The sequence below is a fragment of the Myotis lucifugus genome, unplaced genomic scaffold (genome assembly GCF_000147115.1).
Source record: "Myotis lucifugus unplaced genomic scaffold, Myoluc2.0 scaffold_62, whole genome shotgun sequence".
Lineage (NCBI taxonomy): Eukaryota > Metazoa > Chordata > Mammalia > Chiroptera > Vespertilionidae > Myotis > Myotis lucifugus.
In genome coordinates this window covers 1714051-1738295 of record NW_005871110.1, presented here as the reverse complement: position 1 = coordinate 1738295, position 24245 = coordinate 1714051, and the positions used below count along the sequence as shown (strand labels likewise).

The 24245-nt window shown below is 36.9% G+C and overlaps 1 protein-coding gene across 2 annotated transcripts in view; it reads right to left on the bottom strand.

Moving 5' to 3' along the window:
• Positions 1–872: 872 nt before the first annotated feature.
• CABCOCO1 (ciliary associated calcium binding coiled-coil 1) overlaps positions 873–24245 on the bottom strand; it is a 107229-nt gene continuing 83856 nt past the window's right edge. For both annotated transcript variants that reach the window (XM_006089709.3, XM_023754608.1), the window contains exons 6-8: positions 7857–7979; positions 7294–7434; positions 873–1261 (exon numbers count right to left, since the gene is read on the bottom strand). In XM_006089709.3, the coding sequence (XP_006089771.1) occupies positions 1187–1261; positions 7294–7434; positions 7857–7979 (339 nt within the window). In that variant the 3' untranslated portion in view covers positions 873–1186. The remainder of the gene's footprint in view (positions 1262–7293; positions 7435–7856; positions 7980–24245) is intronic.

The window sequence follows — 24245 nt, the reverse complement described above, 5'->3', positions numbered from 1 at the left end:
TACATGAGCAATAGACATGGTTTCATCTTAAGGACGTCGCTTACACTGCTGATCAGTGTACTTAGAAAATTACCAAATGCTGCCAGATCTGCCTCTCCTCCAAATAAACACATTTTGGGAAATCTCTTTGGAGCCGATGAAGAAGGTAAGGTTATAGCCTGAGGTTAGAGCACAGACAGAACATACCCAGCCAAGTACCAACCAGATGCAAGTACAGCTGGTTCCAGTATAAACTGGAAACTATTTGAAGGAACTGTCCCCTCCCAGCAACCTCTCCATTCTGAAATACTCCGAAGTCTAAGACATTTGGAAAGGGCCTAAGTAATAATTACTTTAATTTGTCCAACTAGGGATAATCAGTTGGTAAATAGATATTTTTCTTTTGAAATTACATTTTAATAAAGGTATTTAAAGGCTTGAGATGTTTTCAATCATTCTACTGCAATATAATGGTTAATTTTAAGAGCTCTGTGTTTGATTTGTAGTTAAGATTTTTACGGTCTATATATAGGTTGGTCTTTAATAACCATTTATACATTGCTTCTTTTTATATAGGTCATGTATTCTCCTGGGAGAGTAACAAGATTAGAAATAACAAATACAGTACAGAATAAATTAAAGTGCTTCAAACTGCATTATGTAATTTCAGAAAATTGGTTTCACACTGAAATGTTCAAATAAGGAAACCAAATGATTTAAGAAAAAATCCCCTAGTAGATGCATTTGAATAGCTTTTGTTTAGTGAGTTTTATACTTTGTAGTGTGGTAGTAGTATCTGTCCACAGTGCTTCATTTATGGGCTAGTGCTATGGGTCAATATGGATAAAATTATCATTATTTGTCTGTATTTAAAAATGTTGGCTTCATTCTCCTTGAAGATGAATAATATTCATTAGTCAAAATGTCAAAGGAGTATTGTAATTGTATTTATATATATAATTCTCCAAACTCTTGTATACAAAATGTTCTTATTACACTCAATGCAATAAATTCAGAGGCTGCTATGGGACAGGAGATAGCAAAATTGGGGCCAATGCTTTTCTAATTACTTACGATAATAAAAAGTGGGGCTTGGTTTTCCTCTCCCAACTAAATAAAAGAGATACGATGCTCTAGAGAGTCTATTATTCTGACTGGTTTTGTTTGTTTCTGTGAAGTTCAGCATCACTCTCTTTGTACCGAGTCCTCAGGCCTTTTTCAATTTTTCTATTCGTGCATTAAAGGCCTCTTCCTGTATTTGCAGCTTTTCGTTTATCTCGGCCTGTGAAGACAATCATAAAAAAGTGGTTATGATGGAGCTATCTTTCGCTGCACATTGTCTTTGTGGTTTTGACATACTATAGTGCCTAAAGACAGACATTATCCCTCACACACCTTCCTGTTTTGCAGACATAGCCGTGTTTCAGCCTGTAGTGATGTGATAACACTTTATCATATTTCTCTGCACATTCCCAATGTATAGCATGTCTGCTATGAACAGGAAGTGGTATTTGGACAGCCATTTTTCACATAGCCTTGTGTTGGAAGATAGGATAATTTATCTGTATTTTCAGACAGACTTTACCAAGAAGCATCAAATCAGAATAACTGCTCAGGGCTCAGTTATTGCAATGTTGTTGGTCTCTCCACTCCTTTGCAATAAATGTTTTTGTCTCCTGTGTAGTACATTCTAAATGGGATCCCAGAAAGCTTCTGTTGTGAAATAGCAACACAAATAATCTCATGATTAGAACAATTTTCTTAATTAAATGTATTCATCAAACATTATAACTCTTGGAATTATGCCACTTGGTGGTATAGTTTTGGTAGAAAAAGTCAGTGATTGCTGACAGGTTCTAGTGTTTGCTGCAGCTGTGATAGCATTTAGCCTCTGGCAGTGATATTCCGTGGACTAGCGTTGCTACCTGCACATTTCCAGAAATACTTCCACATTAACTGAACATTAGTAGCCCCGGAAATGTCTGCTCTTCTTCGTGATGGATAATAAAATTATGGGTAGAGAAACCAGCAGTGGGTGATGTGGTAAAATTGGTGTTTTTGTTTAGATGATTTAAAAAAATCTACAAGTGTATGAAGAGTAGTTTATACATATGTGTTAATTACTAATTCAAAGTTTAGAATGTTCATATCTATAACATAATTTCAAGTTTTCAGGGTAATTACACTTTAAGGAACTCTTATTAATTTTATGAAGAAATTTTAAAAATCAAATACTGTTTTGGTCCAGCTATACCTTTCCATTCTTATTTCTTTCTTTATGAGGATAACTATAATAGATAGTTTTGAAATACTACATCTTGGTTGCCTTATCTGATGAGATTTTGTTTTACCTTCACAGTAAGGACTAAATATTTCTGAAAAGATCACGCTGGTGTCAATTCTAGATTCTTGTGTAATGCCAGAGTATCAAGTGATTTTGTTGTTGTTGTTATTGTTCAAGTATTATCAAGCCTTGGATCAAGTTCTGTCCTCTGGTTTTCCATTTTGTCCTTTCTTGGTGGTAGAGTGAAACAGCCAAAGAGGGATGAAAATGGTACTCCAGGTTACAAAGGAATTCTGTCATTTTTTTAGGAATCTCTAATCCCTCAGGCATGATTAGGGGAGAGCTAAAAGGAGCACGCAGGTCTAGGAGTGTGGAGACCTAGGGATTAGTTTAGCTATTGTAGCCTTGGGCAAGACACTTGACCACTTAGGGTCTTAGTTCTTACCTGAAATATTGAGCAGTTAAAAATTAAGTATTAAGTTAATATTACATGCTAAGTTTTAAATTCATAATTCCAATTCCTAATTTTGTGATATATTCACCATTATATTTCAGTGACATGATGTTATGAAATATTTTAAAAAAATGTTAGTCCTATATCTTTATGCCATGCACATTAGTCCACATAGGGATAAAATGGTTGGAAGAATAATGTGGTCACAATTCCAAAGGACTGGGAAGTTTGAACTAAACTGACTCTTCCCACTTTCAATTATAGTCCCATGCTGCATAAGGACATTTTGGTCCAAGACAGACTATATATATGACAGTGGCCCCATCCTATATAATAAAGAGCTAATATGCTAATTAGACCAAACAGCAGAACGACCATCCGGACGACCTTCCGGACGACCTTCTGGACGAGGCTGTGAGGGGCTGCGAGGGCCGGCTGGGGCTGTGAGGGCTGAGACCCTTGCACGAATTTTGTGCATCGGGCCTCTAGTGAGATTATAATGGAGCTGAAAAAATCCTATCGCCTAGTGATGTTGTAGCCAGTGTAATGTTGTAGCATAGCACATTACTCACGTTTGTGGTGATGCTGGTATAAACAAACATACTGTGCTACCAATCATATAAAAGTACTAGAGGCCCGGTGCACAAAATTTGTGCACTCCGGGGGGGGAGCAATCAGCCCTGCCTGTGCCCTCTCACAGTCTGGGAGCCCTTGGGGGGTAGCTGGCAGTCGGACATCCTTAGTGCTCTGTGGAGGCGGGAGAGGCTCCTGTCACCGCCACTGCACTCGCCATAAGCCCGGCTTCTGGCTGAGCGGTGCTACCCCTGTGGGAGCGCACTGACCACTAGGGGGCAGCTCCTGCATTGAGCGTCTGCCCTCTGGTGGTCAGTGCACATCATAGCGAGCAGTTGTTCCACTTTTCAGTTGATTTGCATATTAGCCTTTTATTATATAGGATATAGCACATACAATAATGTACAGTGCATACTACTTGATAATGATAATTAACAACTATGTTACTAGTTAATATATTTAATATACAACCCTTTTCGTTATTATTTTAGAGTGTTCTCTTTCTACTTATAAAAAATGTTTTGTTTCACAGGCAGTGGACTCATACATCTCATGATTACTGTGTTTCTTGATTGCATCATTCTCCCTTGTACTTAATTTAATCTTGTGTTGTTTTGCACAGTAACCTGTTGTATAGGCTTGTAGCCTAAGAGCAATAGGCTACATCACATAGCCTTGGTGATGTAGGCTCCATGATGTTTGATGTTAAGTATACTCTCTGATGTTTGCACAATAATATTACCTAATGATGCATTTCTCAGAATGTATCTCTGCCATTAAGCAGTAGATGATATAATGTGTTCTATGCCCATCAATAATCTCATTTCTTTTCAACTAAGGATAGATGTACTACCATCTACCAGCTTCTGTTTCACTGTCTTACCAGGGTTTTTTCACATTAACCTGGAGACCTTTCAGGTATTTCACTGAAACAGAATTCATCTACACAAGTGTGGGCTTTGGGGAAAAGATTCCTGGAGGTAAGGTGCACACCTCACAGAGTGGTGTACTGACAGAGGGGAGTTACGTTTAAGATCACCACTGTGGTGATCAGACTTCAGTTCAGGCACAACCAACAGAGCCGGACGAAAGACTCCTTGTCTGGTAAAAAACAGGTTGTCGTTGGTCTACCATCTCTCCTGGTTATTCCTTAGAACCCGGCTGAACAGACAAGCTACCCCACACCCACTAGGCTTGGGTATGCTCTGTTTCCTTTCCGGAAGAATGGGAAACATATGCCCTGGTTCAGTAGCCTCTCAGTGATCACTTCCTTGAGGTGATCTCACTCGGGTTTTCTAACATGGAAATTCAAGTTGACCTAAAAATCTCTACAGTCCCAAGATGGCAAACTTCCCTCAAGGTTTTCACTTTATTTTACCCTGTTGCTTAGACTGAGCCAACAGCCAACATTTAACAGCAAGAATTTAGTGTTAGCATTCATATTTCTCTGAAATGTAATTCTTTAAATATATTAAAGTTTGCTCCATTGGGTATAATCTTTTATTATACAATATGGGGCCAAAATAATTTCATTTTCAATGTATCTTTAAAATTAAAATAACTAAACTATATAACCTTAAATGTTTGCTCTATTCAGTATAATTAACATCTCCAGGCCAAGATAACTTCATTCTTTTTTTTTCCTTCATTCTTAATAAATCTCTAAAACTATAAAGTGAGTCAATGGGAAAGTAAGTGAATTAATATACAAAATTTAAGGATTCACACTACATTTTCAGAAATTTCTGAATTACAGGAAGTAAAATATGCCTATAACCACACTAGAGAAGGAGCTCTGAAAAAAATTGTACTTAAAACATGATTTCTCTACTGCCTTTTCCTCCAAAATATATAATTATATGATTTTTAAAGTAAATGAGAAGAAAAACTATTGGAAAATTTTAAGCAGTTTACAATTAATAATTCAGTAAATGTTTCTACAGCAGGCCAGTGTATTCAGGCCTACACACACTGGCCACTGGCATGTGGCTACCTTTGAACAGGGATGCGGCAGTTTTAAGAGCCGGGACACTGGGAGGTAGGTTTTTGAATTGGAAAATAACTTACCATCTAAAACAGGGGGAGAAATTTAGGTAAGCAGAGAGTAATTACCCAACTTGGAATCAGACCAAGACACAAGGGCAAACACTGAAAAAGTGCCACACCACGGGAGTATTAAAATCCAAAGTAGTCTGGTCGTGATATTAGAGGTTATGTGGTTTTTGTGGATAGCTCTGGAATTCAAACTAGAACCCAGTTTACAACTCCCATTCAGAGTCTTTCATCAGCTTCTGACCTTGGAAACTCTGGACAAATGACTCAGTTTTCCTGCCTCTCCTTTTTTAATTTATTTGTCAGAGAAGTGCCTGTCTAATTTGCCTAGAGTTTACTAGAATAATTGGTAGAAAATACATAAAAGGATTTACTATCTTGAAGCATTGCATAAATCCACATCATCACGTCATTTTGTTGAAAAGTTGGCAGTAATTTGGCCCAGGCTAATCCCTGAATCCACTTAATATGGAAATGATCGTAGCACCTTTCCTCTGGTCCAGATTCTCTCTATGTCTAATTATACTATTTAGATGACCCAACTACTGAACTTCCAAGCCCAGTTAAGGATCGCTGCAGGCCAATGGACAATCATGTACATATACAGCAATCATATTATTTTGTTTACAGAGTAGTGTTATAAATACTGCAGACTCTAATATTTAAAAAAAATCAATAAATATTTAAAAGCACACTCACTATATGGAATATGGCCTTGGTAAAGATGTTTTCAATTTTTCGGGCCTGCAAACAATTCTATTATTGTCTAGTAGTTCCTCAGCAATAATTTCAGAGCTACAGGATCGCAAAGGAGCCCAGGGCCATGATTATACATAAACTATATTTAGATGAAATGTTATCACTTCTAAAAAGGAGATATGTTCTGAACTCAGCTTGATTCAACTGCACTCTGCCCTTCCACACAGTAACCAGTTATTACATTCATGGGGTTGTTAACAATACAGCTTTGTGTAAAACGTGTTCTTCCACTATTTCTGGTAAACACTAAATACTCTTTATTAAGCCAAGAACTTTGGCTGATTCTGTTGGCATCAAATCATTAAACGTTCATGTAAATAGTGCATTAACATTTGATGATTAAACAGTAACAAGGTATGCTTATGCCAAGCTAATCTTTTGCCCTTTCTAAATTAGTTGTTAATACAGTGTGCTTTTTATATACAGTCTCATGCTCAGATATCAACTAAATCTTTCCCTACGATGCATTAATATTTTAAACATGCAGTCGACTGTCTTATTGATTCACAGTCATTTCCACAAGAAATTATAAATCCTCTCAAAATATGCAATTCACTTATTTAATCATTTTGCCTGGGCAATGATGCAAGTCTTTGTGTAGAGGTAGAAATGTGCTTTTTTGGATGGGAAAAAAAAATTAAGCATAAAGCTAAGCCGACTGATCCATCATTGGCAATTGCTGCTGAGCTGGCTGTTGCCAGCACCGTTTTCATGCATCCATTGGTATAAACTGTGTAGCTATTAGTGCGATGTGAAAAGGAGCAAACTATTTGAGGAGTTCAAAGACTTGAAAACTTCTTTTAGAAATTTGGTGAGAAAACTTAGCTGAGAATTATGCTGTGATCTTCAGTGTTTACTGCTTTTAGCAATGTACTCTAATTACTCTCGCATGAGCGATTTTGTTATGACAAGGCACCAAGTCTTTACCATGTTATTTTTTGGGTTTCGATGCTGAATGATTTTTCAAACTGATAACACTCACTACACTATGTGCTGTTGGCAAAGTTATTTTGTGATCTTATTGAGTCTCAGATGACTCAACTGAGAGTTATGTGGAGATGTTAAATTGAACTCTTCCATCATAAGTGATGCTCTTGCTAGCTGAGTGTAGGTAGTGCTTACGGACATTAAGGATGAGGTTGGCTAATTAACCAGTAATGAAGTAAGCGAGCACATTATCAAGGCTGAGCACCTGAATGCCGATTAGGATGTCATCTGTGACTTGGGCAAGCACGGATTTTATATCTTCAATGGTGAGACCAGCTAAAGCATCTGTCTCTGAAGTGCTGGCTGCTGGCTGGGACTCCACTGAGACTTGTTCTTGATCCAATATCTAGAATATGGAAAGTAAACAATGTTCAGGTGATATCTAGAGCATTCGGGGATTTATATGGAGCCTCAAACTTCTGGGTCATTTGCTACCAGGAGTGATGTCAATCTGCCAGGAGATTGCAATTTGACATCATCCTGCATTTTCATTATGAGCATCATGACAGATCAAGTCATGGTGCTAACCGTGCTTACTTTGAGAAAGTGAAGGTGGAAACTGGGGAAGATGATGGGGTGGAAAAGATTAAAATTCCTGAACCAATCTCAGCTGGCCCACCTGCGAATCAATGGTAAAACAAATATTTATATTTAGCTGGGGAAAGTCACAAGGGAGAGAAAAATGGAAGAATATTTGCTTCCTTTCCTCTCACCCTTAGAAAGTCTCATGCTGAGATAGGTTGAATTAAGAGACAAAAAGAAACATACCTTCATTTCTGTATCCATTGTTGGGGGTGGCTCAATGAATGTTGAGTAAATATCAAATGAGATTCCTTCTTCTAGAGGGTTGGGGAAAAGGCCTCCTGAAGACTTGACGACCTCTACCATTTGCTGGAGGGGAAGAAAAGAGCTGTATTACGATAAAGGCTTTTGTGTGTAACCACAATTTACAATTTCAGTTCTGCATCTGATAATTAGCATTTTATTCTACCCACTGTCTAATTCTCTTTCCATCCTATGTGGTTTAGGACTTCATTTTGTACTTCTCTGAGCTTTCATTGTTCATGGGCCAGTATCCCCTTCCTCCTGCTTACAACCTCTCTGTACGCAGAGACCATGGTTTAGATCCCCTGTATTTCTTCTCAAAGTTTGGCAGAGGGTTAGATGCTTAAAACACTCAATAACATCCTGATTGTGATAGACGTTACTCAGCGAGATATAGTTGTTCTTGCAGGCCATAGTGAAATGGCCATCAAGAACTTGCTAAAGGCTCTAGGTTACTGTATAAAGCCAGCACCCAGTAAATCAGAGATGCTTGCAAAATCAACCAAGAGCACAGAGGGCAAGGCAAAATTTCACTGTGAGCATTTAATAATTCTATAGCAAGAGTGTATCAAACAGAGGAAGAGAGATCATGGTTGGTCAACAGTAGAAATGAAGAAACAGGAATTAAAATGTCAATTTAAGTCCTGGCTGATTAGCTCAGCTGGTTAGAGCATCATCCGATACGCCAAGGTTGTGGGTTCGATCCCCAGTCAGGGCACATACAAAAATCAACCAATGAATGCATACATAAATGGACCAACAAATTAATGCTTCTGTTTCTCTCTCTCTCTCTAAAAAAAAAATCAATAAATTTTTAAAAAAGAAGTTGGGAGAGAGAAAGAGGAGACGAGGGCACTGATTTCATTAAACATCTGAATCATTTTATTAGTTCCTCTTGTTCTGATTCTATGTTGAACAACCAATATTTTGATTATAATTTGACTTTCCATCTCTCAAATGATCTATAAAGATATGTCCACTTTTGTACTCTGATTCTCTTGCTTATCACATTCCTTACTGTAAATCAATAAGTTGATGTTCTAGTAAGCTCCATGATCCTGTTTTTGTGGCCCTGAGATGACACTATCCTATTTGCTGACAAAGTCAGACCGTGAGCCTTACAAGTTTGTAGACAATACTCTGGAAATGCATAAATTCACCAAATAATTACCATCCCCTGAGGCCTGGAAAGCCCTAAAATCATTATATATTCATTTCTAATTTCACAATAGTTTAGATAAGCTTATATAATATTTCATCACTTAAATATAACTATTTATTTTTACTTATATGGGTTTTGAAATGTACTGGAGGCTAAGTTATTGCTTGGTCATACCAATGTATCTTACATTGGATTCATATTTCTAACTTTAATTTGATTTTATAGAAAGTTGCTGCTTAGTATACATATAAAGTAGGAATGAAGTGTCCTAACTTTACAGTCAAGTGAATTGGAAACCAAGAGATTAGATGACTGGCTTAGTCAAATAATTGCTAGGTCTGGGAGTTAAACCCTGGTGTGCTAACTTCTTGGCCTATTCAGTTTTCAGTAAACTGGGATGTGTCATCATGTTGCCACACTTGGAAATTACTGATGTTATTGAGCACTTAATCTCTATTCTGTTAGATGACATCATTTCAGATTGTTTATCTTAAGTTGACTAAATGTTAATCAAAATAGAACATCAAGAAAAAGCATATCAGAATGATTCTTTTCTCTCATCACATTCATAAGCCCCAGTTTTTTTTCCCTAAATGGAGGCATTTTCAGCTTCCTACAAAATTATTTGTACCTTTTTTCACCACGCTTGTTTTTTCATCCTCCTACATTTTATATTGCTCTTTATTTTACTAAACTAGGACAATGAAACAGCTAAACATATTTTAGTGTCCTCTGAAACATTATAGGTAAAATAAATAAGCAGCACATGGGAATACAGAGACAGGGAAGAGGACAAGTGGTACAGACTTTAATATAGGCTGAGAAATAGAAATATGGGGGGAGTGGTGGTGGCTGAGACATTGAAATAAGAAGAGAGGAAGAATTGAAGGGAGGTTACTGAATTTCTGGCAGGCTTGGAGAAAATAAGGCTGAGCTAATGGGCAAGATACAAGTATGTCCTTTTAATGAAGCTGAAATGTCCTTTTATTTGGTGCTGTGGCATATTTGTCCCACTGCTATGCACTTCCATATACAGGCTAGGCCTTTCTGCTAATTCTCTCTCACCTCTAGGTGGAAGTTCTCAATAGATTCCCTATTCCCTCTCCATCCTGTTAGCAGATTCTACCATCTGCCCACCTGTGTCCCATCTTCCATCAGATTATACACTTAAATGTAAGCAGATATTTGTGCTCAACTCTCATTTTGTCCCTCCCAGCCCTCCCTGTGGTTTGGATTTCTTTAGAAAGCTAATCTGAACTACCTGCCAATGACCCAGTGCGTGTACTGGGGTGTGTGTGTACTGGGCACACACTTGGAAACTTGGAGCTCCTCAGGTCCACATCATTTCTCTGGTGGAATGAAGCTCCCATTTATCCCTAGAACCTGGAGCTCTGACTGAGAGTTGAGCTTTTCTTCTACTTGACTTTGAGTGTAGCTAATACAGCTAGTCACTTGATTTACCTTGTGCACAAAGCTGGAGGGGGGGGAGGGGTAATTTCTTTTCTTCAGGGTGTTTATACTATCAGGGAACCAAACCATAGCTACACTTTTCTTTAAAGATTTTTTTTTAATCTTACACTTTTCTTTTTCATGAAGAGTTACATTTGGCTGTGTCAGTAAGGTATGTAAGGGAAAACATATCCTAACTTCAGATGAGGGTAAATACAAAGCTGTTTAACTAATTATAAGAAGGTATACAGTCAAATATAGTTTACAGAAGCATCACAGTGATTTTTTTCCCCATTAAGTGGCATTTAAAAAAAAACAGTTTAAGAAAAATTAGAATCAATAATTGTGGTGAGAGCACAGAGCCAGCAAATATGTTTAAATGAAACCGTCTGATGCAATACTTTCTTTAAAAAAAAATACAATTAGGCCTTTGTATTTTTTTTTTAACAAAACCTCATGTTTTACAACATCACTGGTTCTGTAATAAAATCTATTTAAAACAGGGAGACATGGTCAGCTTTATTAAGTTAGATTTTCTGAAAGAACGTTATAATTTCCTCAGTCTATGAATAGTTGAAGCAAATTAAATAAAGCTAGTTTTATAACTATTTTTATACATTCCTATAGAATTGTAATTGTCTCATATTTTTTTCCTCAAAAGCCTAATATGTTACCTCTTAAATCTAGAAAAATAAAAAACAGAAAAAGGATCAAGTATGTTTATTAAAAAAACACTCCTGTTTGGTACCCTGATTTAGCAACCTCCCTTTCTCTATAAGAGAATAGCACCCATAATCTTCAGATCAAGAAACAAAGGGAATGACTTTAAGTGACTTGCCCGAGGCCTAATGCTGAGATTAAAACTCAGGAGTTTCTGATTATACACATACATCCATTTGGCCAAATGATTGGTTTTGCTTGACTTTCAAATACCCCCTAAATATTACTTTGAATGTAAAGCAATAAATGTGTTTCTCTTGCCATTTTTGAATGCTTGCACACAAATGGATATAATAAAAACAATCATGTTGTTCCATGTGAATGCCATTTATATTTTTTCAGATAATGAGCAGACCATTTGAACCAAGGTGAGTACATTAAAAGCTCTAATAAAGAAGAGAATAGATTTCTAAACTGAATAATCGACTGTTAAGTGAACATACAATAAATAACATCTACAGATGTGGTCGCTAGAAAATTAGTTTTATATAGCTTACCAATACACATTTCCCCCAGATGTTATCTGTTACATGAAAATTAAGTTAGTTATATTGTTCATTACGTGTACATTTCATTAGTGTTACTTAAGACAGTTTACATTCCAAGCTTTAGTTGAATCATGCTATGGTATTTAAAGAATATAAAGTAAGTGGCTTTTTGGCATAATTTAATACTTATAAGAACAAAATTTCATTATCAACCATTATGTAGCTTAAAAAATATCCAAGAACTTTACTTACAAGCCAAACAATATCACTAAAAATCTTTTAAGAATTTACATATTCAGTAGGAAATGGACCTCTATCATGGGAATCAATGATAAGAATTTTGAACCCTCTTGGAACTAAGTACAGGGTCAGTTTAGTTTTAAAAACATACTATACAAATTAAAGCCTGCTTTCAGATCTTACTGTGCCTAAGAACTATAAGGATTTTATCTGAAAAATGTTACTTCATGCTTTCTTTTTCTACTTTATGTGATAACATTATTAATAGTATTAACTCTGATTTATTGTTTCTCTGTTATTTTTTGTTATTGTTTGTTTTTGTTTATTGCTATTTATTTATTATTTTCTCTGGAGAAAGTGCAGGTGATCGGTGGGTAGTGTTTGTACTGCTGAAATCTATGATTAAGGTGTCAATTAATAAATTATTCAAAATACTAAAAATGTAATTGAGATGACAACTTTCCATTGTTTTAAGTGGCAGAAAGCAAGATAAATCTGTTAAACCCTTTTGGAACTAGAGGAACACATACAAAACACTGGCTTGCTTGAAAAAGACATTTGTTTGGAATTATCAAAGGATGACTCATGTATAAATCAGAACTTACTAAAAAATGTCAAAGTTTCAAGTAGCAAACTTTATTGCAAACTTTTCCCAGTACAAGGAAAAAAGGCATACAAATTCCTGTAATGTTTTAAGTATTTTCCCCCTAAAGAGAAAGGCATTACTAATTTGCAAGTCTAATTAAGAAGAACTTGTGTGGTTCTGGAAATTTTAACAAAAAAATGGTAACCCATTGCCCACAATATACTGCACGTAAAATAACATATGAATGCCACCTGCAAAATGCAATAAACTCTGCTAATGTCATACTGAGGCCATAAATTTAAAATCAAAAGAGAGTAAATTCAAAAGCTATGATTATCAGAGAAACTAAATTAATTCATTTCTAAAGTGTTTCTCTTTTGTGTTCAGGCCATTACAAACTCTTAATATATCCTGTAAATGTAGAATATCAATTCTGCTATGAGATCCTCCTCCCCCTTTGCATTTTTGACTTGGAAATAAATTTGCAAATGCAGCACATTAATTTTCTTTCCTATGCTTAATATGCAGTATTTACATTTTGAAAAGGTTTAGAATGTTGCCAGGCTTCTGCAGAGTATGAATAGACATCTAATAGCAACTTCTATTTTTACTCACAGCATACTGGTAGTTTGAACATTTATAACTTAATAGAGCATTGAGACCATCAGATCCACATGCTAATCACCTAAACAGTGAACGGTAACACAGTACAAGTTAGGACAGGAAATGAAGACTACCCCTTCCAGCTGAAGCTGCGAGAGGAATTCAAGTTGGCAGGCCACAGTAAACCAATTTGCAACCTGGCTAGGACACTCCAGTTAACACCTCGTGCCCATTTTTATTTATATGTCTTGATTTGATCTTGTTTAACGTGGGCTTGGAATTTAAAAAACTAAAGTTAGATAATTAAAGAAACTGATTCCAGATTATTTTAAACATCTTCAGTATTTCAAGCGTACTTCTGCTTCAGGCCAACACAATTTGAAAAGAAATCTGAGTACTCCTATCTTAATGACCTAAGAAAACAAAATCCTCTCTAATGAATTTGAAAAAGAGTACCTTCTTAAAGTAAATGCAATTTAAAAGGGAAAGATCTGGCTCCTGTGCAAACATTTCCCAAGGGATAGAACAGTTCTTCAGATGCCCAGATACTTTCTAAAGATGGTAATAATCTGGAAGATAGACCACTGCATTATAGGCTTATCCTTGGCTCTCTTCCTAACTGTCAGATGCTAAGAAAATCCCTAGGCCTCAGTTTATTTATCTGTAAAAGAAGGATAATGATAATTGCTACCTGGCTACTTCATCGAATTATTTCGAGCACAAATTAGATAATGTGGGTGAAAATAATGGAAGTTCTTCAAAGGGAAGCTATTATTAAACCCAAAGGTGTGTTATTATAATTACTGTTATTATTGAAAGGGTTGTCTCTCTAATGCTAGCATTGGAAAACAGATTAGAGTAGCCACACGGAGGACACTGGCCCATGTTATTTCTATATGTAATTGTTAATATTGCCCAAGGAGTCTAATGACCTCAGAAGAATTTGTTAATGAGGACATGCTATCAACCCGTTTCCACACAGCCAGTCTTGATAATATCAAACATATATTCAGTCCTATCTGATTTTAAGAATTCTGTGGACTCAACTTCTCTGAGACCTGGAGAGCATGGCATAATTAGGTAGTTATGTGGCATGGTCAGGACTAAGGCAAATCGCCTATTTAGAAAAGGAGAGTGTTTACATCTAACTTTTAAATGAGAAAATCTGTCTTTCCCCTTCGTAGCTCAATTTATTCTTCTTTTTATCTTTTGTTTTTCAGAATCCAGTGTGGTCTGTGGTTGCCCAGATTGAGTTCATTTTTAAAAAATTTCCTTCAACAAATTTCATCAAAAGTAAAGAGTTAGGGCATAGAGGGCAAACTTTCAACAAGTCCTTCTTTTGAAAATTGAAATACCAGAGATCTTGAAATTGCTAAATTCAAAACTGTACTTTTTATTCTTAGATTGACCTTATCCTCCAACTTCCTCAGTGTGAGAGACGGAAAGTATGGTAGGTTCCATTATAAATACTTAGAAAACAACTAATGCTTTTCAAAAATATTTTTAGAAGCCACTCAGAGTATATTTGTTTAGCTTACTAAATTATACTCTAAAAGGCATATCCTTGAACTCAGTTGTAAACTATTTCAAATAGTTCTAATCATGGATAAATTTTTGTTTGGTTTCATTTAGAGTGTTCTATTTAAATTTTAGGTTTTAAATATTTAAAGTATTTAAAACATTAATAGGAAATACTCTAAATTATCTCTTGTTTTAAGAATTAGAAATTAAGTATCAGTATCTGTCAATTATAATAATAAAGATGAGTTTGCTATTATCTTTGTGGAAAACCTGTTTTGAATTTTATATATATATATATATATATATATATATATATATATATATATATATAAAACCAGTGACCAGAAAGCCATAACAACCCAAACAACCAGTTGTGCCAGCGAACCAGCCGATGGGGGTGGAGGGTGGCGGGGCTGACAGGCCAACCTCCCGTGGCCCCTCCCCCCAGTTGCCCCACCCCTGATCAGCCTCCACCACCCCATATGGGGGCAGGGCCAGCTGACCAACCTCCTGCAGCCCCTCCCCCCAGCCAACTTTGCTCCTGATTGGCCCCCCACTCTGATCAGGGGCAGGGCTGGCCAGCCCACTATCAGTGGCCCCTCCCCCAGGCAGCTGGCCCCTGATCAGCCCCCCCGCCCACCCCATTTGGGAGCAGGGCCAGCCAGCCCACCATCCACAGCCTCTCCCCATGGCCGGCTCCACCCGATCTGCCCCATCACCCCAATCGGCCCGTGGTCCCAACCCCCAAGCCAACTCCACCCCCAATTGGCCCCCTCACACCAATCAGGGGTGGGGCTGGCCTGCCAACCTCCCACAGCCCCTCCCCACAGCCGGCCTGGCCCTGATCAGGCCCTGATTGGGGCGGGCCAGCCGGCCAACCTCCCACTGTCCCCTACTCCTGACAGGCCCAGCTCTGATCTGCCCATTGGGGCCGGGCTGGCCAGACCTCCTGTGCACAAATTTGTGTACTGGGCCTCTAGTCAAATATAAATTTATATTTATATTTTATATGTTGCATTTTAATTACATTCTAAAATAGCTTATATGAAGATGTCATAGCCTTTATATTTGAGAATATTCCTTTTGAACAAGTTTCTATAATTTGCAGAAATCAGATGAGCCAATAAGTCCCAATGGTTGAAAGAGAAACTACAATGGAAGAATCCTAAGTACTTGATTCCAGTCTTTCTCTTTTCATGGGCTTCCCTGTTATTTTTCACAGTTTAAACTACCTGAGTAAGAGGAGTCTGAAACCTTTTGGATGAAGTATACATGTAATTTACTTAATTTCAAAGCACACTGAGTGAACTGCATTTCAGTCCTGAAGTCATCAGTTAGAATAAAAAAAACTTAAAACTATATTGAAACGCATGTAGAAATATAAAGCTTCTTTAGACAAAAAGAGAATGTTTGTAAAGTACTATGAAACCTTTAGAGAAGTCAACATAATATTATTCCTGTCCTCTTAGACCCAAGATGTCTATTTTAAGTAATCTGACATTAAAAATGTGCTGACAAATATAGATTAAAAAACAACACAGGAAGTTGTAAATCAGTTGGTAACCCTTAGCATCAAGGAAATAAGAGACCATGAAAATATAGGCATTTGCTTTAGTCAACCTCAACCTTAATTTTTAACTTAAGAAAATTTGCAGAAGGCATGATGTTTACATTTTGGATATTTTACTCATAGTTTGTGTGTTTCCTTTTTCTCCAGTAGGCTCATAAATTATTACAAGGAAACATGTTGTCACAGTTATAAATATTTCCCTCTCTGCTCAGCTCCCTCCCCCATCCCTCCCCCTCCTTTTTCAAATCTCCCCTAACTGGTTCTGTTACGGTATTAGGCACTCTTCTTCGGTCAGCAGGGCATGATCTTCTTTCTTCAGAGGAAACTGCTGTCAGTTACTCTTCTGTGCCTGACATTCTAGAAACAGGGCTCGTGCAGGAAGCACCCCACCCTTTCCTTCGGCAGCCCCTTATTATGTACACGGGGTGTCATTATTTTAATGACCTGAAAGGAGTCATGTCTTCCCAAGCAAGAAACAGCTCTAGGTACCCTAAGCTTCTGAGGCTTTTCATGGAATCTGAATTCTTGGAAATCAACTTCAAAAGTGATTTTGTAGACAATGGTTTATACGGCAATAAATTTTCTCAAAAAAAACCTTTCATTATAATCTGTAAACCATGCTAGTTGAGTTAAAAACAAACAAACCAAAATAACAACAACTCTGAAAAGTTTACATGGTATCTTATTCCAGATCTGAACGTTTCAGAAATCTGAATTATTTCCCCTTACATGGTGTGGAGTCCTGGCTTGGCCCTGCCACTCAACAAAGAGTATGTCTGAGATGTGGCATCTTTACTTGTAAAATTAGGTGGTTGGATTAAGTCTTCTCTAGTCTCGATACAGATGTTATAACCTAATTTACTAAATTTCAAGTGGCTTTTCCTCTCCAAACAAGACTCAAAGTTGCCGGTCAGTGAAGATCCTCAGGTACAGTATTTTTCTCTTGTTGTGTAGAAGAATATTTGGATCACACACCCCGTGCTTACTGACATTTTAGACAGGCTGAAGCTTGTCCATCTATTTCTACTTAATTATCTTCTCCAAACCTGCTCCTCCTCCATTTCCTTAGCTCTCAATGGCATCAGCAGCTTTTTGGTGACAGGACTCAAAACCCTGAGGTTGTCTTCAGTTGTTCCCTTTCCCTCTTCCCTAACGTTAAGTCAACCACACGGCATTTTGGGGGCATCTCCGTGATGTCTGTTTCATCACAATGACCATTGAGTAATCCAGGGCCACACTGTTTCCCATGGGCCATCTCCTCCACCCCTGGCACCCCCAGCCCCAAACAATGTGAATGATACCCATTCGACTTGTGGCAGCACTTGCCTCCATCCAGGAAAATGAACATTGATGATGAAAAAAAAAATAACCCAAAATAAAAACAACTTTTACCAGTATTTACCAGAACCTACTCTGATTTTGGCATTGGGCTAGTTAGAAAGCACATTATAAATATTAGGTCCTTTAATTCATACTGCATTGTGAGGAGAAGTTTTATCAACCTCATTTTTTGAATGAAGAACTTAAAGCTCAAAGAGGTTAAGTGACTTGGTCAAGGTTACACAACTAGAGAACAACGAATTCTGTCAGAACTTGAACTCAGATCTATTTGACTCCAAAGCTCATGCACCTAGTCCTTAGGAGTAAATGGAACCCCACTGGCTCTTTATGCTCCCCCCAAAAAATATTTCTCTCCAGTTTCTATATGAGTAAATAGAGGTTTGGGAAAGTAAGATGATAGATGCACAGGAGGAATCTGGGAAATTCAGAAAGAGAATTTGTTCACTGGTTCCTCACAGCATTGCAGTGCATTGTTCCAAAGTCAGTCAATGAAAGTAAGGCAGAGAGGACTGATTTTTTTTTTAAGACAGCAAGATATAAAAAGCATCTGGTTTATAGAGAAATCTGAGAACTTAATTCATTCATGTAAACAGGAAATATAGGAGCATCAGTTTGCTTTTGGTGACTAAAACTGCATGTTCCTGCTCAAATAGCAATTTGTCCTATTTGTTGTAATTTTAATTACTATTTTCATTGGAATCATAGTTTGTTTTTTTTCCCCCTAGGAACAGGCATGTAGAAAAACAACCAATAACCTAGACAGTTAAAAAGCACATTGAAAAATGAGTATGATTGTGTGAACAAGTCTCTTGTGATTATCCTTCCACTGTGTGCTGCAATGTGCTATAAATCCATTTCCATATTTTTAATTAACACCTAGTTCCAAAAAACTTTCTGGAGGCCATTAAAATCACAAATGGGGGGAAAAACAAATTTTTATCAGAAAATTGACTGTAGACTATATTTTGGTGGTTTTTATTATTTTTACATTTTAATGATTAAAATTAAATATAGTTCAATTACTCATGACAGAGGACAGTGGAATAATTTTCATGGCTGATATAATTTTGAGGTCAAACCCGAGTTTGACTTTATTAGTTCTGCTGTGGATGAGTGTCATTGTCCATCCTGCAGCTCTAATTCCTGATCACTTCCATCCATTCATAAAAGGAATCAGACAGCTGTACCAAGTTACACTTCTCCTAGAGACCTAGTGGTGCTTTGGCTTTATCTCAACAGCATTCCTATCGGGACTGTAGTGTTGCTTCTGTCCCATGGATTTTAGGCATCTATTTTCATAGTTTGAATCATTCATTTCTTTAATTTCTTTAATGGGAAAACAGAGCATGCATGAGGATTATTTGAAAATTCATTGCACCAAAAAACCTGTATCATCTGCTATTTTGAGACACTTTTTTTTTGGTCCCAAGTAGAAGGTGTAACTGCGGCTCTCTGAGGATACTTATGCATTCCTGGTCCCACAGCAATGACCACTGTTTCCTATCTAGAAAATGGGGGTAACAATAGTTACCAACCACATGAATTTTTGTGAGGATTAAATCAATATGCATAAACCTCTTAATCCTCTTAATTTAGTGCCTGGCATGTAGGAAGAGCTGAAAAATATGAAGTCTGTTTTTCTTCATATTTTTATGTCACATATTTATGTCTATAATGATGCTAAACAAAACTCTCCAAGAATAGGGACTTGGTCTCTTTTGTTCCCCACTTCACTGCCTGGAAGGTGGCTGATAAATATGGGAAAGTAATAAATATTTATTGAATACTTAACTGTAAGAAGTCATCATGGACTCATGATCAAGAGATCATTTTACCACTACTTTTCACCCTGTTATACAGTCTAATGAGATACAGGGCACTACTTTTTAAGATTTTTTTCATTCCAGTCTCCTCCCCTCATTATGAACTATAACTCAGGATGCTCCTCATCTTGGGGTCCAGCCCAGCTCCTTGACTTTACCTATTTCTCCCCTGTTTGGTGGTCAAGTTCTTCCTGTCCATGCTAGATGGAATTAAGCAAAATGAATAGATTGTGGTGGTAAGACTGGAATATTAGGATGAGTATAGCCTGTTTCCGATGAGGAACTTGTTCAGGCCAGGAAAACCCTGGAAGGATAATTCTGATTTTCACACTTGTATGAACACAGCCTTGGTATGAGGGGTTGCTAATGAAGCCAGAGAATCTGGCCCAGCATGTTAATTTCAATTCAGGGAACTTCCAGGTATTTATAAATAAATTCCATACATTAGGCAACTGATATTTAGATAAGAAAGTCAGAAAGCACATGCTGTAATATAGTGCTTCAACAGATTATAATATCAACCCATTCTAGCAAAGCTAACATAATTGAAGTAATCAAAAACAAGCAAGGACAATGAGCTACTGTTTCGAAATTCTTCTGCTAGAAATAAGAAACCAGGGCTAAAACTATGCAAACAACAAAGGCACATTGCAAAATTAAGCCATAGTATTAATGGGGTTTATCGAATTATATAATCTACAATGAAGCCATAACAGATTTCAGATTGGAATACCTTTGGAAACATCAGTCACCTGATTATCATCATTGCCCTAAGAGAAGATGAAGGTTTACTTTGAAGGATCTGGTATTCAAGGCAATTTTGAAGAACAGATAGAGTATCAAAATATTATGAAAAAACACATTCAATTTCTTTAGCTTCTGTATCTATCTGAATCATTTTATTTTGTTTGGCTCAGCAGTGACGGTAAACACTAAGAAATGATGGGAAAGATAATATTTTACAGTAATTCTTTAGTCTAAAAAATACTCCTTGCCTTATGTTTATTTTGCTATAATTAGTTTATTTATTTGCTTATTAGTAAATAATTTTATTTTTATTTTAGACACAGAAATACAATATTGTAACTGACTTATTCTTTTATGAAACTGATCTCTCTATTGGTAGATCATAAGATATTATTTTAAAAAGATTTTTTTAAAGCATTTGCTGTTATATCTCGGAACTTCGGAACTTCACCATCTTACTAGCATCTGTCAGATTTAATCACCCACAGAACTACCTTATAAAGATTATCTTATCAGAAAAAGTGTCATCTTGTGAGCTTAGGTGTGAGAATTGCAAAATAAAGCTGAGCTACACTAACAACTGCTGTGCTAATTTATTATAAATTATGGTTTTTTTTGTTTGCAGATATAAGACATGAGAAGTGTTTCTATTTTAAATTCATTTCCTATTATTTCAACATAAATACCAAAGAGCTCGAAAAAAAGTGAGAACAGAGAATATTCCTTAAATAGGTTCTAGTGACAGTGAAATTTATTTTCTAAGCTATCGGTACCAGTCATGTCATTCTGTTCTAGGTGCAGAAACCAGGCAGCACAATTAAGACAAAGCATGTATGCTTAGAATGCTAGATGGAAATTGCTGATCGTCATATGAAGAGTGATGATTTATAGGATATGAACTGGAAATAATTGCATAGCAAGCTGGTCTACAACAAAGCTTTAATTCACTGGGCTGACACTGTAAACTCATAATGTGTCGACCTGGCACCAGCCATGATAGATTACAGCTGTTCACAACACATAAGCATGTCCTTTTCATGAACATTCTGGGAACCTGGTTCAGATGACCCCAGTAAAAACAACTGCTATGGTTTTAACCAAGCTGGTTCCCTCAGAAATGTAAAAACCATGATGAGTCATTATATTATTAAAATTCAGAACCAGGTGGCAATGAATCACATGAAGTTATCACCTCTAAATCATCAAAGAGTATAAATTGGGTTCTATAAAGTACCATGAGTCCCAATGCATTTTAACAAGGTAACTTCTAATATAAACACGATTTTATTAATATATTTATTCTTCTTATTATGAAAACTAGAGTGAAATTTAGTGGCCATAAAAGTGAAGGGCTAATGTTGCTAGCTTGAGCCAGAAAGAGTATAGGCCTGTATTTGTATACTGCTTTATTTATGTAGCTCTGCCAATAACTTTTGACCTATATTTGTTCTTATGACTCAATGCCAAACATGGGAATTTGTATGATTCTTTAAAAAAATGCACTAGTGGACTGGGCATGTGGCAAGAAACACTCAAATTTATTGTGTTTTTTAATCTAAATTAGAATTTGAACTCTGGTCTCAAGAACCAGTTGTGGGTCAACCCAACTATTTTGCACACACCCCTCCACCACTTTTTAAAAATATATATCTACTGTATTTCAAAGAAAACGGGGTAGAAATACTATTTAAGAAAAAGTAAAAATTAAAAAAAAAATTTTGCTGGGTTTGCTGTGAGCTAGTAAGCTTTATGTTGTACCCGATCACATATTTAAAAGAAGAGTTTTGCCTCTTATGTAAGATTTAGATATCAGTTAAATTTAATTGGTCTGGGTGCATGCCATCTAGGCAGACATATCATAGGCAGATTTCTGCCTTCTCAGGGGTTACAGTCTAGAAGTGGAGTCAAAAGGCAGGGGATATAAATACCTATACAATCAATTATAATAATATGTGAAAATGGCTACAAGTGGGCTAGATTAGGGTGCTATTGGGTCATTCACACTTTTTTTAGCTGACAACTGAATGATGTACCAGTGAGAGAATCAGACAGACAAGGAGAAGAATTGGAAGGGAAGGGCATAGTGGGGTATGTGTCAGCTAGCTAATTATTTTTATTTATTTTTAAAATATATTTTTATTGATTTTTTACAGAGAGGAAGGGAGAGAGATAGAGAGTTAGAAACATCGATGAGAGAGAAACATCGATCAGCTGCCTCCTGCGCACCCCCTACTGGGGATATGCCCGCATCCAAGGTACATGCCCTTGGCCGGAATCGAACCTGGGACCATTCAGTCTGCAGGCCAACGCTCTATCCACTGAGCAAAACTGGTTAGGGCTAGCTAATTTTTAAAAATCTTCATCTGAGGATATGTTTTTATCGATTTTAGAGAGAGAGGAAAGGAGAGATAGAGAGAAAAACATTAATCGGTTGCCTCCTGTATGCGCCCTGAGAGTGAACCTGCAATCTAGGTTTGTGCTCTGACCAGGAATCAAACTCACAACCACTCGGTGGATGAGACAATGCTCCAACCAACTGAGCCACCTGGCCAGGGCAGCTAGCTAATTTTTATAATAATTACTCAAAATCAGAGGAATAAGTGATATTAAATCATTTGAATATAAAAAACATGCTAAAATAAACTCAGTTAAGCATAATTGTTAATTGCTGATAAATACTGCTTTATTATAAAGAAGATCAGAAGAAATATTTGGTTAATGGCTATTTTTACTTCAAATATTTATAGTTGGAGGGACACAAATAGACCTCTGTGGAAAACACATTTAATAGCTAAATATAAAAAAATCCAAATATTAATAACTACTGACATTTATGTAGCCTTTTTTTTTCTCCCAAAGCTCCTGACAAACATTACTGACTATATGCACACAGGAATAATAGTGAAATGCTGCTACTCTTTCAAAGGACTAGACATTAATCCAAAGAGTAGCAAATGGCTGATCTACTTAAACACAAATCTGCAGAACATAGGTATGTATTTGGAAATGAAAACTCACACCACAACACCTCCCTCTCAAAGTGTTTGTCATATTTTAACTTTATTGAATAACTGGTCTTATCTAACTCCATTCTCTTACTAAGTCAACAACGGTGTTTGTATTTTTTTTTCTTAGATGGGCCTGAGCTGGTTTATGATTGCTGTGAGGCAGTGAATAAGTACAAAGGCTGATGGCACCTCCTCTCTGAGGATATCCGCGCTGGCTCCTTAGCACCTCCTAGCGTGAGGATGGCTGATACGCAACACAAGAGTGCCTCCTGATCTGGAACTAGCTGTTTCATCACGAACCAAGTTATTTGAGACAAACCAATTCAAACAAGTTTCATTTATGAAATACTAGAGGCCTAGTGCACAGGTGGGGTCCCTTGGCCTGGCCAGTGATTGGGGCCAATGGGGGCTATCTCGCCCAGTCCCGATCTGGCCGGCCAGGGGTTGGGACTGCAGGAGGTTGGCTGTGGGAGCACACTGACCACCAGGGGGCAGCTCCTGCATTGAGTGTCTGTCCCCTGGTGGTCAGTGCACATCATAGCTACTGGCCAGTCGTCCGGTCACCCGGTCATAATGGTTGCTTAGGCTTTTATATATACAGATTTAGATCAAATCAATTGTTGCAGGGCTGCTTGGTGACAGATTAAAAAGATGCCATGTTTGTTGTACTTGCTTGAACAAAGTGTAAATTACATGACAATAATCATGAGTAAGATGTTTAATGTATACTGTTAGGGCTCTTACTATAAAATATTAACTATTTTATTTTATTCTCACAGTATGACTGGCAATGACAAAAATATAATAATATTCTTTACATTTCCTGTAATGATGTTATACATTGGAAATTTTCAATTCCGGGCTTATTATAAATACTTTGCTTTAAGTTTTAACATCCTTCCTCTCCTCTATAAATCCAAATGTCTTTAAAAATTCAACCTAACCTCAAGTTCCTCCTTAAAGCTTTCACAAATTTTTCAGAAAACAAGGCACTCTATGTTTTTAAAACCATCATGATTGTATAAATGTATCTTCACTGAGCATGTACTGTCTAGGTCCTGGGGATTCAGGCAT